This window comes from Haliotis rubra, unplaced genomic scaffold (genome assembly GCF_003918875.1).
Source record: "Haliotis rubra isolate DU_JTF1 unplaced genomic scaffold, ASM391887v1 Scf425, whole genome shotgun sequence".
Classification (NCBI taxonomy): Eukaryota; Metazoa; Mollusca; class Gastropoda; order Lepetellida; family Haliotidae; genus Haliotis; species Haliotis rubra.
The window spans coordinates 907,987-923,983 of record NW_025767108.1 but is presented as its reverse complement, the minus strand read 5'-3'; the positions used below and the strand labels follow the sequence as shown (position 1 = coordinate 923,983).

The following is a 15,997-nucleotide window of genomic DNA, read 5'->3' as shown; positions in this document are numbered from 1 at the left end:
ATGCTGGCGATGGTGATTCCTTGTTCTCGGAACAGAATTCGGCTCCTGTCGGCCAACTTGGTGTCCTCGTTTAAGACTCGGTCGAGGTTTCCCGCCCGCAACTGATTCGTAATCCGAGATCTTCCCGATTGGAGGAAGCGGCTTCCAATCTGATCCGTCTCTCGTCTTCCAGGTTGCACAATCTTTTCTTCATGATGTGTTTCATAGCTTTCAAAATCGGGCAAGGGTTCTTTGGTGAGCTGGGGCATTTCTCTAGGATCGGCAGTGCCGGCACCACAGAGTTCGCTTTTGGTCATACATCACCGCAATCTCGCAGGTTTAGGTCGTCGCAGATCAGTTCACTACTACCACGGCGACTGGCTAGTGTTTGTTCATGAGATCGATCTCCGGATAAACTTTCAATTGCAGCGTTGTCGCTTTTGAATTTCGGATAGTCGCAACCCAATGGTTCATAATTTTCATCACGCTTTTAGGCATCATAATATTCGCTTGCTTTAAAATCTCGTTGCTTACGGTGTCCCCCATGAACGAGGTGTCCATGGCTGCTGCTGCATCATCGTCGTCGTTCAGCTGGTGTACGTCAAAATTGTCCATGCGAATATTGTCCGCCATTTTTATATTAAACTTATAATATACATAGTTTCAATATAAACAATGTCGCAATATGGACGAAAGCTAGATCCTTTCCGAAAAGCGAGAGATCAGTTCACTGTCAAAGCCGTGCTTCAGTCGGTGACCACCAACAATCTGAGCACGATCGATCAAAACCAAACACTGCTGGTTCGATTCCCCAACCTGGGCGCGAACGACGTCATCGTTCCCGGCATGCCTCGACTGGCTTTTCACATCACTTTGGAGTCCTCGACCGACAAACGCACGATGGTGAACAACCTGGGTAGTGCCATGGTCAAGAAAACAACCATCAAAATCAGCGGGAACGAGGTGCTGAGCAATGACGACAGCGACGTGTTTTACTGTTACACGGACTTCTGGAGAACCCCGAACGAACATGATGACATGGCGTATCAAGGAATTAGTCGGGATCACGACGTATCGAACGAAATCCATGTGGGGTACGGTTTCACACAAGACAATCTCACAGCAGGAGAAAAAAACATCGCCGAGTCGTACGGGAATCGGTTTTACATACTGCTGGGCGACAGCCTGGAATACGAACTCACGTTCAATGACTACGGCAAAGTTATCTTAATGCCTGACGGCACTGAGGCCAGCTACATCGTCGACAATATCTCGTTGGAGTTCGACATGGTCACGAACACGAATCTGGCCAAGCAGATTTGCACACAGTACTCGGAAAAGCTGTCCATCCTGTACGACAGCATGTTGTGGCACTGTACGATCGTCAAGGACAAGAGTGCCACGTTTTGGAACATCAACCTGAACGTGCCGGATCAATCGATGAAAGGCATCTTGATCACTCCCGTGGTGGAATACGAGCAGATTCGAAAAAACAGCGAACTCACTTGGAATCCCGAGATCACGAAAGTGGAAGTGACCGTCAAGGTTGTGCCCAACCAACTGTTCAGCCAACGCATGCAAGCTTACCAGCAGTGGGACGAAATAAGAAAACTACCGGCCATCAAGCGACACTCGCCTGAAGTCAACGACATCATCAAACAACTGGGTTTCACCTACGTTACGATCGGTGACTACCTGGATAAGCATTATGCGCCGTGGCTGGACATGTGATCCACGGACGACGACAGACTACATGGCAGCGGACATCGCATCGACAAAGGCAGCGAGGGGATCACCATCTAAATCACCAAAAAATCTCAAAATCCGTCCGGCAAGTTAAGTTTATGTTTGTACGTGATTATGGACGCGCAACTCAATATAAAAAATGGAAGATTCCTGCAAGTCATTTATTGATTTACCTCGCATTCCCCCGTGCCATGGTGAGGTCAGATGGGGTGCGGCAAGACGGCATTTGTGCTGGACATGCTGGAAGGTTACTATCGCGATGTGTTCGACCACATCATTATCTCTGCCCGACTTTACGGGTGAACAAGACATACACGGAGAGACGTGGGTGATGACGGACCCGGACGTGCACAAAATCGATCCTGGAATTCGTCTACAGGACTGGTTGCACGCTTACCACGACAAACTGAAAGGAGAATCGACGCTGTTCATCCTGGACGACTGCAACGCCAACAAGGAGATGTTTAAAAAACGAGACCGCTGTTGTACCTGGCCTTCTCGGGCCGACACACGAAGCACAGCGTTTGGGTTTTGATGCAGAACTAAAAGATTTATGGGAACAGAGGCAATGGGTCGCCCTGTTTCACTGCAAGGACAGGGATTCGTTCGAGGACTGCTTGCGAGAAAACAACGTGATCCCGACCAAACAAGAATGAGAACGAGTGAAGAAACAGCTCGCCGAAACGAAACATGCCAAATCCTGTTGAAAACCGACCAACCCGTGGTGTATAAAGACTGCTAGCTTTTAAGCAAAATTCTAGCAAACTTCAAGCGAGAGAGACTGGTGGTGCTCGCGGTCAGCGGCAAAGCCAAACAATACTTGGGTGGTGGGGGAGGCGACCACACTCCCGATAAAATTCACAAAATGTCAGCCAAATAAATCAACAAGCTGTACGGGAGATACGAAGCCAGACTTGGCGCCGAAATGACGAAAACCATAGGGTCTGTAATAACGCAAGTCTACACCGCTGTAGCGTTGTACTTCCTTCCCATTCCGCCGGAACGTCGACTTTACCTATGGGAAGATCATCGACCACGCTTTGAGCGCTGTCAGTTGCATGCTGTACCACAGATATGGCATGTTTTTAGCTGTGACCGCGGTGATCATCACGGCAAAGCATTGTCAATTTAAAGAAGAAAAAAATAATAATGATAATAATATACAACATGGATGCGCTCCGCTCCAGGTCCGAAGATATTGATGGCTATGCCGTCGTTCTGTTTTTCGATTTTGGCGACCTGGGAGATGGGGGTGGGTTCGTCTATGCTGTCCCATGTGATCCCATTGTCTTCGGGAAAGCTCGAAAGTCTGAATGTGCTTTGACCAGAAGCTGCACAGATCTGATCGCAACCCTCATGCAATTTGTGTTTGACGTTGACCATGGCTTGCTTTTTCTTGTAGTACGGTGGCCAAGTCTAGGTACGACCCTCCTTTGAACGGTACGTAGTTCGCAATGTCCAGATAGACAGTGTCGATCGTGTCCACGACCAAGCCCAAACCCATGTGTATGTAGCATTCCAGGAATTCTCGTATTTTTGCAAATGAGGTGTCGATGCACGTGTTGACGGACTCGGGTTGAGTCACGACATTTGGCTTGCCTCTGAAGTAAGGCTGGACATGCTCGGTGGTGCCGTCCGTCTGCTGTTTGTCCAGCGGCATTTTCACCGTCAGTTGAAATTTGAGGCTTCCCAGATCGTTCAGTTCCTTGCCGATTTTGTCGCAAACTAGCGTTTTGATGTCGTCGACGTCCATGTTTTTGTTGACGTCCAGCCTCCAGCCTCTCACATACTTACCTACGGCGTGCTTCGTCCACACGAACCGTATTTCGACAGGTTTGTGTTCCTCCAGCATTTCGAGAACCTCGGTATTTCCCATCCCCCGGTCTCTCTTGGGACGCCTTGTTTAAAAAGACCGGCATGGAGCTGAAACTACTGACAGATTACGACAAGCACCTGTTTGTGGAAAAAGGCCTGCGAGGCGGGATTTCCATGACCTCCAAACGATACGCGAAAGCCAACAACAAGTACGTTCCAGGTCACGACCCCAGCAAACCGACCAAACAGATACTCTATCTTGACGCCAACAACCTGTACGGCTGGGCCATGAGTCAGTATCTCCCCACCGAGGGATTTAAATGGGTCTCCTCACCCGAGATGATTGACGTGAATAGCATTGCGCCGGATTCGAACAAAGGCTACATGCTCGAAGTGGACTTGGACTATCCCGCAGAACTACATGAATCTCACAACAGCTAACCACTAGGTCCCGAACGATTGACGGTTAACCCGGACTGGATGTCTGAATATCAACAAAACTTGCTGGGAGACAACAAGCCGGCTAACCTCAAAAACCTTGTGCCAAACTTGATGAACAATTCAAAATATGTCGTTCACTATCGCAATCTGCAGCTGTACTTGTCGCTGAAACAGCTCAAACTCCGAGCGAAGGAGCGTGGGCTCAGAGGTTTTTCGCGCATGAGGAGAACTGAGGTTCTCAAAATGCTGGAGGAACACAAACCTGTCGAACTATGGTTCGTGTGGACGAAGCACGCCTGAATAAGTATCTGAGAGGCTGGAGGCTGGACGTCGATAAAAACATGGACGTCGACGACATCAAAACGCTAGTTTGCGACAAAGTCGGCAAGAACCAGCAGACGGACGGCACAACCGAGCATGTCCAGCCTTACTTCAGAGGCAAGCAAATAGTCGCAACTCAACCCGAGTCCGTCGACACGTCCATCGACACCTCGTTTGCAAAAATACGAGAATTCCTGGAATGCTACATACACATGGGTTTGGGCTTGGTCGTGGACACGATCGACACTGCCTATCTGGACATAGCAAACTACGTACCGTTCAAAGGAGGGTCGTACCTAGACTTGGCCACCGTACTACAAGAAAAAGCAAGCCATGGTCAACGTCAGAAACAAATTGCATGAGGGTTGCGATCAGATCTGTGCAGCTTCTGGTCAAAGCACATTCAGACTTTCGAGCTTTCCCGAAGACGATGGGATCACATGGGACAGCAAAGACGAACCCACCCCCATCTCCCAGGTCGCCAATATCGAAAAACAGAACGACGGCATAGCCATCAATATCTTCGGACACGAAGGGAATAAAACCATCGTGCACAGGATCAGCTCCCTCACTAACGAACACCGCAAGACGATCAATATATTCATGATCAAGCAAGGCGACAAGTATCACTACATGTGAATAAAATATTTTTACAGACTGTTGTACGATCAATCGAAGCATAAGGAAAAGAAACACTTATGCAAAAGGTGCCTGCACGGCTTTACGTGAGCCGACCTGCTGGAATCGCACCAGGAGGATTGCTGAGGTGTGGGAGAGACAGCCATCCGAATAGACATGCCGGACGAAAAGAAAAGCACGCTAAAATTCACAAGTAGACCTAACCTGGACCACATTCAAGAAATCAGAAACAATTAATTCCATTATACACACGTATTTATTCAGTTAACAAGTAAACGTGTTACATCCAAATCTGTATTTGCAGATTGATCTAATGATTTGTTTGTGCAGTTGCTTCTGCCACGTTCATTTGATCCAGAACAATGTTAAGAGTTCTATTTAGTCCAATAGACATTCAGTATATCAGTACACAAACCAAATAAAATGATATAACATACTATCAGACACACTTTCGTACCTTCAGGATGTGAAAAATGTATCATGTAAACATCCACTTTAGAAAAACTGAATTATATAATGATGTTGCTACTGGCCAACACGACATCGTCCTCGGTTGGATACCTAGCCGCTTTTGGTGAGTGAGTGAGTGATTTTAGGTTTCCGCCGCTTTTAGTAACATTTCAGCAATATCACGGCGGAGGACACCAGAAATGGGCTTCACACATTGTGCCCATGTGGGGAATCGAACCCGGGTCTTCGGCGTGACGAACGAACGTTTTAAAATAACGACTAGACTACTGCTGCTAAGGCAGTACTCATCAAATCTGTGACAAAACTTCTTTCCCTATACAGTCATTTCAAAGCGATGATGTCATGTTGGTCATTCAGTATATACCCATGAATATTTATCAAAGGGTGTAGATCCTCCGTTTTGTATCCCTTGTGATGAAGAATCACGGTCCTGCTTGACAGAATTGATTTTTTCGTCATAAGGGAAAACGTTTTGAAGGTTTCAACCTTGGCGGATTTACGTTCACATTTAGTTACAGTGTTTTTAAAAGAAATTGCACTAACTATTAAGTTTTGATAATAATATATGTTGTTGATATGCAGTAAAAGTTAAATTTTGGAAGTGTGAATACATAATAGTGACTGTTCGTGCTTTGCCGTTAAAAGGCGTCTTTGAATGTGCGGTAATTTTCACAAAAGACGCCAACATGTGAAGTAATGAAAGAATGATGTCAATCCAGCTGAGGGGACATGCAGATCGCAAAAAAACTGTAAGTGGTCCTCATGCTCCCTAATACGGGGCTCTACCTTTAGTTGCTGGTGACCTACTTCCCCTTTATATTTTTTATTTTGCATTGCCTTATGTCTAATGGGTGTACCTCTAATTGGTATAACACTGATGCTAGGTTTGATGAATGCTCCTCTAATTGGTATATCACTAATTGCCTTACGTCTGGTGGACGTACCTCTAATTGGTGTAACACTGGGGCTAGTTTTGATGGACACACCTCTAATCGGTATAACACTGGTGCAAGGGTTGATGGACGCACCTCTAATTGGTATATCACTATTGCCCTACGCCTGATGGTCGCACCTCTAATTGGTGTAACACCGATGCTACTTTTGATGGTCGTACCTCTAATTGGTATAACACCGATGCTACTTTGATGCTCGTACCTCTAATTAGTATATCTCTATTGCCCTACGTCTGATGGACGTACCTCTAATTGGTATAACACTGGTGCAAGGTTTGATGGAAGTACCTCTAATTGGAATAACACTGGTGCAAGGTTTGATGGAAGTACCTCTAATTGGTATAACACTGGTGCAAGGTTTGATGGACGTACTTCTAGTTGGTATAACACTGGTGCAAGGTTTGATGGATATACCTCTAATTGGTATAACACTGGTGCAAGGTTTGATGTACCTCTAATTGGTATATCACTATTGCCTTATGTATGATGGACGTACCTCTATTTGGTGTAACACTGATGCTAGTTTTGATGGACGCACCTCTAATTGGTATATCAATATTGCCCTACGTCTGATGGACGTACCTCTAATTGGTATAACACTGGTGCAAGGTTTGATAGGCGTACCTCTAATTTGTGTAACAGTGATGCTAGTTTTGATGGACACACCTCTAATCGGTATAACACTGGTGCAAAGTTTGATGGACGCACCTCTAATTGGTATATCACTATTGCCCTACGCCTGATGGTCGTACCTCTAATTGGTGTAACACTGATGATAGTTTTGATGGACACACCTCTAATTGGTGTATCACTATTGCCCTACGCCTGATGTTCGCACCTCTAATTGGTGTAACACCGATGCTACTTTTGATGGTCGTACCTCTAATTGGTATAACACCGATGCTAGATTTGATCCTCGTACCTCTAATTGGTATAACACCGATGCTGCTTTTAATGCTCGTACCTCTAATTACCATATCTCTATTGCTCAAAATCTGATGGACGTACCTCTAATTGGTATAACACTGGTGCAAGGTTTGATGGACGTACTTCTAGTTGGTATAACACTGGTGCAAGGCTTGATGAATGTACCTCTAATTGGTATAACACTGGTGCAAGGTTTGATGGATGTACCTCTAATTGCTATATCACTATTGTATGATGGACGTAACTCTATTTGGTGTAACACTGATGCTAGTTATGATGGACGCACCTCTAATTGGTATATCACTATTGCCCTACGTCTGATGGACGTACCTATAATTGGTATAACACTGGTGCAAGGTTTGATGGGTGTACCTCTAATTGGTATAACACTGTTGCAAGGTTTGATGAATGTACCTCTAATTGGTATAACACCGATGCTAGTTCTGATGGACGTGCCTCTACTTTGTATATCACTTTTGATGTATCTGTAATTGCAATATCACTACTGGTGTACTTGTGAAGGGCACACCACTAATTGGTATTGCACTATAGCGGTACTTGATATACAACTAGAGATTGTATCGCCCCTTGGTATATCTATACTTGTGTACCACTACTGAATATACATATCTAGGCTGTAGTATCGCTTAGCATATCTCTACCTGGTGTGTACCACTACTTGATACACATCTGTAGGATGTATTGCTGTATGATATCGTTACTGGGTGTGTGCAGCAACAGGGTGTAGTGTCTCTTGGTATATCTCTACTGGGTGTGTAATCACTACTGGCTATACATCTACCGAATGTATTGTCACTTGGTATATATCTATAGAGTGTGCACCACTACTGGCTATACATCTACAGAGAGTGTGTATTGTCACTTGGTATATCGCTACTGGATGTGTACCACAACTGGATATAATCAGTGTGTATTGTCACTTGGTATATCGCTACTGGGTGTGTACCACTACTGGGATGTACACTTCCGGCGTGCATCACCTCTGGGTATTTCTCTACTGGGTGTGTAAAAATACTGGGTGTGCCAGTGTGTACGTCTACTGAGTACATCGCCTTGAATGTGTACCACTATTGGATGTACGTCCACAGACAGTTTCACTGCTTGGTTTACCTCTACTGGGTGTATTACAAGTAGGTGTCCCTAACGGATGTATCAGTACTGGTTAGCGAACCAGTACTGTGTACAACTATCCTGTCTGTACGTCTGATTGAAGTATTAATACTGTGTGTACCTCTAACCCTTGTACTAGTCCTGGGTCTACCTCTTATGGGTGCATTAACATTGGGTGTTCCTCCAATGAGCGTATCACTACTTCCACCGAAACTAATGAGTGTGTACATCTAACTGATAGATACAGAGGTATCACCTTATTGTGTGTAGTAACATGTGTTATATTTGGGATTACACTTTCTTAGTAAAGTACAAATTCTAGTACTTTTTTGAGTTGAGCCCCATCCGGGATTCGAACTCACACCCTCAGAGTCAGGTCCCCAATCGCCCCCAACTGTGGAAGTCGCGGTAGCTGAGTGGGTTAGGCGGCTGACTTTGTGTGCTGGCGATTGGGTGCCTGACTCTGAGGGTGTGAGTTCGAATCCCGGATGGGGCTCAACTCAAAAAAGTACTAGAATTTGTACTTTACTAAGAAAGTGTAATCCCAAATATAACACGTTACATTTGACCACTTTCTAAATGGCATTGTGTAATCATTATTGTGTGTAGTTGTAGAAACTATTTCGATTGTCCAGTCCTGTTTAATCAACGAATTGTGAAATGATAATGTTTTGAATGGAAAATATGGTGTTCAAATATTTCCTGATATGCTTAAAATATTATTACTGATGTTTGCTGATGATGTCATTTTAGTATCTGATGCTATCTCTGGATTACAGAGACAACTGAATATTTTAGAACATTTTCCCGACACGAGGATTAAGGGTCTACCTAGATAAAACTAGGGTGTTGTGTTGAGAAGGGGCGGGCGCTTGGCAAAATGTGAGAAATGGTTCTATCAAAATGAAATGATTACAACTGTTAATACATACAGATATCTTGTATTATTTTTTCTTCTTCATCTCAAATTACAGTATGTACATCTGATCTAGCTCTCAGTGGTAAATTCTCCATAATTTGAAAAATGAAATACTGTTGACCCTACTGCATTTGTGAAAATGTGTTATTCACAGGTTCAACCTATCTTATTATACGGCTCTGAGGTGTGAGGACTTAACAGATTTGAGAAAAATCGAAAATGTACAAATGTACACATGTACATTAACGCCAAACTATAATTATATCTAAAACTATTGTTTTATCACCACTAAGGGTACCTACAAAGAATGAATCGCAGCTAAATGGACCTCTTATTTGTGTAGTACTGTTGGGTTTACCTCTAATGAGATTATCACTATTGTTTGATGCAGCTGTGCTAGGTGTACTGCTTCACAGTGTACCTCTAATGTGTCTATAACTACTGGGTATACCTCTTATGGGTATCCGACTGGTATACATCTACTCAGTGTATGCACCTATAAAAAGGGTATTCCTACATATATGTAGCTCTGAAGAATATACATTAACTGGGTGTATGACTATTGGGTGTGTAACATTGCTTGATGTAAATCTAAAGGGTGTATCAAAGCTGGGTGAACCCGTTACGATTTTACCTTGATGTATCACTATTGAGTGTGTATCCTGGCTGGATAAACATGTACTTGGTGTATTGTACTTTGCTTGCTTTTGTGAACCTGTTGATCGACAGGGTGCATCACTACTGAGGGTATGGCTAATTGGCGTACTTCTGGGTGAATCATTACTGAGCGTACATATGCTTCTTGTACCGTTCTTGGATTCGTACCATTCGTGGATTGATCACTACTTGGTGTACCTTTACTGGGTATATCGCAACTACGTGTACCCATTCTGTGTGTACATATACTTGGATGGGTCTATTGGATATACGTCTGTACGGTGCACTGCTACTACTTTGACCTTTCCTAGGTGTACTGGAAGCTGTAAATGTCATTCAAATGCCCTTGAATTCATTATTAAAATACAACGAATAAAATAGCGCCAGCAAGGTGTCTTTTAAGGATATCACCACCTTAAGCGTTCTCACATCAATATTTGATAAATAGAAGTAAAATGTCAGAACCATGCATCGTTATCGATTAGCATGAAGTTCAGTCGTTCAGCTCCAGTTGCTAAGGTGACATAACAATATATGAGGATAACTGGCATGGTTTGAACATCCCACGTGCAGTCTACAGATAGGCTCAGCATGACCCTCTCATTGTGTTATGTCACCGAATGCAACACAATTATCCCGGCATATGATCTCACCCCGAACATTATGTCATCTGGACCCCATCCACCATTCCTCAGATCAGATACTTATTCTTGACTATTATCACTTCCTGGGCGTAGTTGAAAACAATCAGTGATTGGGCGTGAATAGGATTTTCTCGAAATGTTAAACTCAGAGCGTTTCAAGACTGGTGACTTTTCATAAATTACAAAAGTGACCCATTTTTGTTGTTGTAAATGCCACCGTAGAAGGTCTACACCAGTATTAATTGTCTTTGCCTATTTTCAGGGTATTGAGTGTTTATTTTTTCGACTACATCTAGAATTGCCATTCAGATGTAGAATTGATGCCGCTCCGAAACATAACAAAATTCACATCGAATGGCCATGAATCCTTGGCAATTAAGATCAGTTGATCGCCAACTTTCATACCACCTCCCACCCTCAGGGTTCTGTCGGCCCATTCCAGCCACACATATTTAAACGTGTTACAGTTAAGTATGCTGATATCCTTATGAGCTAAAGTGACAGGAGGTCTGCTTGGCCAGATTTTCTTGATTGACATCTCGGTGAAGTTTCCCCTTTTGAGACCAAGATCAATGCGGTACAAACGTCTGTTTGTCTCAGCCAGTGCTAGTTGAGCAGAATGACACGTCTTCACCTTGAGGCGCAAGGTCATGCTAGGAGGCACAGAGAAATCCGATGTTGCTGGCTTCATCCAAACTCTTGAGTCAGATGTTAGAAGTTTCGTGGAAAAGTCTGAAAAGTGAAAGAATGTACAGATTTAATCCCCTAACAGTGTGACATGGCAGCAAATATTTAAAAATATTCAAGATAAGAAGGAGAGTGGCAGAGAAGTATATAAGCCAGGTACTGATGTGGTTGTTAATGGTGGTTCATACAATCACAACAATTATCATTTGAAAACAGTGTGCGTGACAATCACATTAGTACTTTCTTCACGGTGACCATTGTCGATACTCATGATTTAGTGTATACTTCTCGGATTGCAAGTAAGATGTTACAACTATTATTTACGAAAGTATACTTTCAAAAAGATACCGCATTGTGGCATGATATCATTTGGGAACCAAGTTGTATGACTGTGTATGGGTTTAGAAAATTATTATTCTAGCCACAACCTGTGTCGGTGAAATGTGTTGACGTGAAGCTGTTCATTTCAGTAATAAATACTGTTATAAGGTAAAAATGCATCCTAAACCATTAGAGAATTACACCAGATTCCGTATTTATATCTGCAGTTTGGCTCATGAGTCATAGCGGTTAGGCACGATGTGGAGGCAGAAAGTGTTGAGAGAATGGCGTTTACCATAGGCTATGGAAAGTAGAGACAGAACACATTTGACGTAAAAGAGAAATTAACAAATCAATGAAAAGGGGTGAGTCACCGAACGGTGCTGCCCGATACTCATCCAATCACGTGACACATGTACAATGAATGAATGAATGAATGAATTGTATAGCGCCTGGTTTCCAGGTTTAACATGACTGCTCAACGGTGCTTGTTAAAGTGAGTGGAAAAAAGATAAGTCTTCAGACGAGTTAGAAAAGACTCTGTTGTTGGACAAATTCTAATTAGCAGTGGTATAGCATTCCTCGGTTTTGGAGCTGCAAAGTATAGAGCCACTTCACCCATCTTTGTTTTAGTTTTAGGAACTTGAAGCAGTTCGGTTGGTACCAGTTCTGGTTGTAACAGCATCCTCGCAGCAATGTTCTGCACTTGTTGCAGTAGTTTGATGTTAGCGGTAGTAGTTCCATTGAGGAGGACATTTCCATAGTGATGAGACACAGGCTTGGATAACTGTCCTAAGACTACCATTGTCAGGGTATTTCTTGATCTTGCTTATCTTAAAGACTTGGAAGAAGGCAGTTCTGCATGTTGACTTCACATAGTCTTTCATCGTCATGTTTCTATCGAACTTGCCTCCCAGATTTCTCACGTTATTGCTTGGCTTGATGTGACTGCCACTAATCTCGAGTTACATCTGGAATTTTGGATTTTCATTTTCCAGGGCTAATAGTCATGAATTGTTTTTGAACTGTTGCATTTGAGTGTATTTGCTGTCATCCACTGTTGAATATCATTGATATACTGTTCAAGTTGTAACTTGGAAACAACTGCTTGGGTGGGTTTTCTTCCTATATGCAACTGGTTGTCGTCTGAGTATCCATGGAAGTTGATATTGTGCTGTCGTATGATATTCGCTATAGGCAGCATTAGGAGAGCGGCGACTTGGCCAAATTAAGGAGTTTAATGCCCCCCATCTCTTGTATGGACATATTATGGCTCACTGGAAAGCTTATTGTACCTACATTAACATATATAGGCCATGGTGTAGTGGCCAGATATGGTTCAGGTTTTTTTTAAATTCATGTCGCGTGATCCCACCAAGGCCATAAATATATATTACAACGTTTAATTTAGATATATAAATCCTTATAAATACGTTTCCATCATCAATGGTACCGTGTTAAGGCATATTATTCTGAATTGTTTTTATTAAATAAATGACCAAAAGGCAATAATACAGATGAATACCTGAAATTCATATTTTTGGGGAAATCAGCCTTTTCGGAAATTTACACATCAATTTGATTAGGAAACATTCACTTTTCGTGACAGCTTGAAATCTCTGTGCCCATCACAAGGCAACAGAAATTGTGAAATCAGATAACACTAGGGCAAAGAATTCAAATATTGCAATAAAATAGAGACACGTGCCTTTTTGACTCTTAGAATTATAGTCTTTGCAGATGCAAGACGTTGCAAATCTTTCAAGGTTATTTTCATACAGCATTGTCAGTGTTTATCTACAGTTTTCTGTTTTCTGTGAATGTCTACATTTCCAACTGATTCAGACATTTTGTGTCTCCCTGACAAGTGCACATTTAGGTAAATGGTTGCAATATTTGTAGGCGAAACGTCCAGTCCGATTTTTCAGTTCTTTCAGGAGCAGAGACAATCACCCCTTGAAAGTACACTGGCTCCAGATCGTCATTCTCTTTACTACAGCCAAAGGCCAAGGGAGATCAAAAACTTAATACGGAAAGATATCCATACTCTGCTTCGCCAACGTGCACGTCGTACATGTTATGTACAACTATATTCGCATGAAGACACATGCAAGACTCACATCGTTTCTGTGCTCCCAGAGTGTTCAGTTTACCGTGACTGCCTTGATGTATTCCATTCCATATCTACATGTATGGAATGAAGAATTATACAGGTGTCAGCTTCTTCGTGGAGAGGGCATCTTCTTCCTTTTAACCAGTCTTCTCACTCTTGGTGTATACCCCAGCCAGCATCAACATCTTTCCTAGATGTCCACTAAGATGGTCCAGGCCATGAAGTACTGCTTAGTCACAAAGAAATCTAACCAGGGACTGTTTTTCTAAGCCAACGTTCATAGATTTCTTCCATGGTGGTACACAGCGACCACTAATTACTTGATACTGGCGGCATGAATCTTTCTTCTGTTTCTCTCTCAGTATGGTAGTACTCATTATGATCGTGTTGATTACTGGATTGTCTGGTCCAGACTCGATTATTTACAGACCGCCGCCATATAGCTGGAATATTGCTGAGTGTGACGTAAAACTAAACTCACTCACTCACTCATTGTGGTCGTACCTATTAAAGCATCTACAACATCTGCTTTGTTGATGCAGTACATAAGCTGAGTTTGATGATTTCTAGTCAAGAGGTTTTCTACTTTGCTCTTGAATTTAGGTGCCTTTGTCATGTCAGTAAATGGTTTGACACCTGATCTGGTAATGGGACTGTAAAAGCTCGGACTTGTATCTGTTTTCAATGCAGAATTCACAAATCTTTCAAATCCTTTTGTCTCCTGTTTTTTTTATGAACAGTAGGGACTGTTGCACTTCAGCTGATGCATGTAAATCAGTTGCAATCACTGGAAAAAAGTCCACATTTACAAGCTTGGAAATGTCTTGGAAACATGAAATTTCCAATTTTGGAAAGATGATGTTTCCAAGACATTTCCAATTTTGGAAATATGAGATTTCCAAAAATTTACAATTTTGGAAATGTCCACAAGGGGAGATAACTGGTGTGTGATGGTAAATGATTGTTCTTTGCACGCCCCAGGACCTAATCCCTTGTTAATTGATGAGTGAGACAAGGCAGTTAAGAGTCACCAATTAACAAGGCCTTGTTAATTAATGAGTGAGTCAAGTTAGTTTAGACAGCCTCTGGAAGGAAAACCAAGTTGTAAGGTTTTATGCCGCTTAAAGAAGCCTCAGGAAGTAAGTTCAATCCTGTAGTTCCTGTCTGATTGCAATAAAGTATCCTAGCAGTGTATGCTTTTGGGATTTTCTAATGCATGGATGGCATAGTGACTGATCCAATTTGATCTTATTTCTGTGTTTTGTTACCTCGATATTTAATCATGCCATGTAAACATATGATGTCTATTACATATTATATTTATGACAAACGAAATTTTACTTAGGTAAATACAATTTTAACTTCAGTACACATCAAATGCTTATATGTATTTCTTATGCAACAATGAAGTTCCGTTCGTATCCAGTGTCGGCCCATAATTGTTTTCAGGCAATTAACATTGCATGCAATTTAGCGATTACTATTCCCTTTGCTGTAACCAGTGTTTGGTGGTATAAACCTACACATGCTATTTGTCATCATTCACTTGATGGTCAGTTAATGAATTTATAACAGGTATGATGGTAATACCACTCAGATTACCCGACAGAGGTTCCCATTTCGCATTTCTTGTGTCTGGAGTACATACTCAGCTTTATGAATTAAGGTCTGATGTGACAAATGTATTACATGTTATGTAATAAACGGATGGAATTTGCAGCAAGACGAATTATCAGTTGAGATACAAAAACAAACATTGATCAAAGGATTAACCGATAACACGCTGATTAATTATTTTTATCTTGCACAGCGGATTTGTCAAAAGGTAGTGTTTATGTATGTAGATTTACTAATCTATACTGATTACACCCTGTCGTAAAGTACCTATGTAAAAACAACATCTTTCCTTCAATGGATTAACCGCCAGTACGTTGATGGGGGTGTTCCTCTTTTGCCAGTCGGGCAAGTTGTTTATATTAAGGCGTAAGAGGATCACCAGACCATGTTAATTAACAATACAATGGTAGGGGAGGGTGGGGGACGAGATGACCAAGCCAAGAAAGACACAAGTGGAATGATTGCTCATTATTGGCTAATTAAATTACTTTTTTAAAGAATGGCGGACATCATGCAATTAGTTGCCATGTGTGCGATCTTGGATGCCCAATGAGATTATACACCAGTGTGAAAAAAACTGAAGCGATGTATCCCTTTTTCGCATATTAGACTGTTA

The 15,997-nt window shown here is 42.4% G+C and overlaps 1 protein-coding gene and 1 long non-coding RNA gene across 3 annotated transcripts in view; both read right to left on the bottom strand.

Moving 5' to 3' along the window:
• Nucleotides 1-5,178: 5,178 nt before the first annotated feature.
• LOC124288797 lies at nucleotides 5,179-7,568 on the bottom strand. Of its 2 annotated transcripts, none has more exons than XR_006901520.1 (2): nucleotides 6,696-7,568; nucleotides 5,179-6,611 (listed from the first exon to the last, which is right to left on the bottom strand). It is a non-coding gene; the product is annotated as an uncharacterized LOC124288797 (long non-coding RNA). The 2 variants fall into 2 exon arrangements; XR_006901521.1 differs by having other exon boundaries at nucleotides 6,818-7,568.
• Nucleotides 7,569-10,377: 2,809 nt separating this feature from the next.
• Nucleotides 10,378-15,997, bottom strand: part of LOC124288796 — a 318,833-nt gene continuing 313,213 nt past the window's right edge. Inside the window, exon 31 of the mRNA XM_046725327.1 lies at nucleotides 10,378-11,375. Within this exon, the coding sequence (XP_046581283.1) occupies nucleotides 10,936-11,375 (440 nt within the window). The 3' untranslated portion in view covers nucleotides 10,378-10,935. The remainder of the gene's footprint in view (nucleotides 11,376-15,997) is intronic.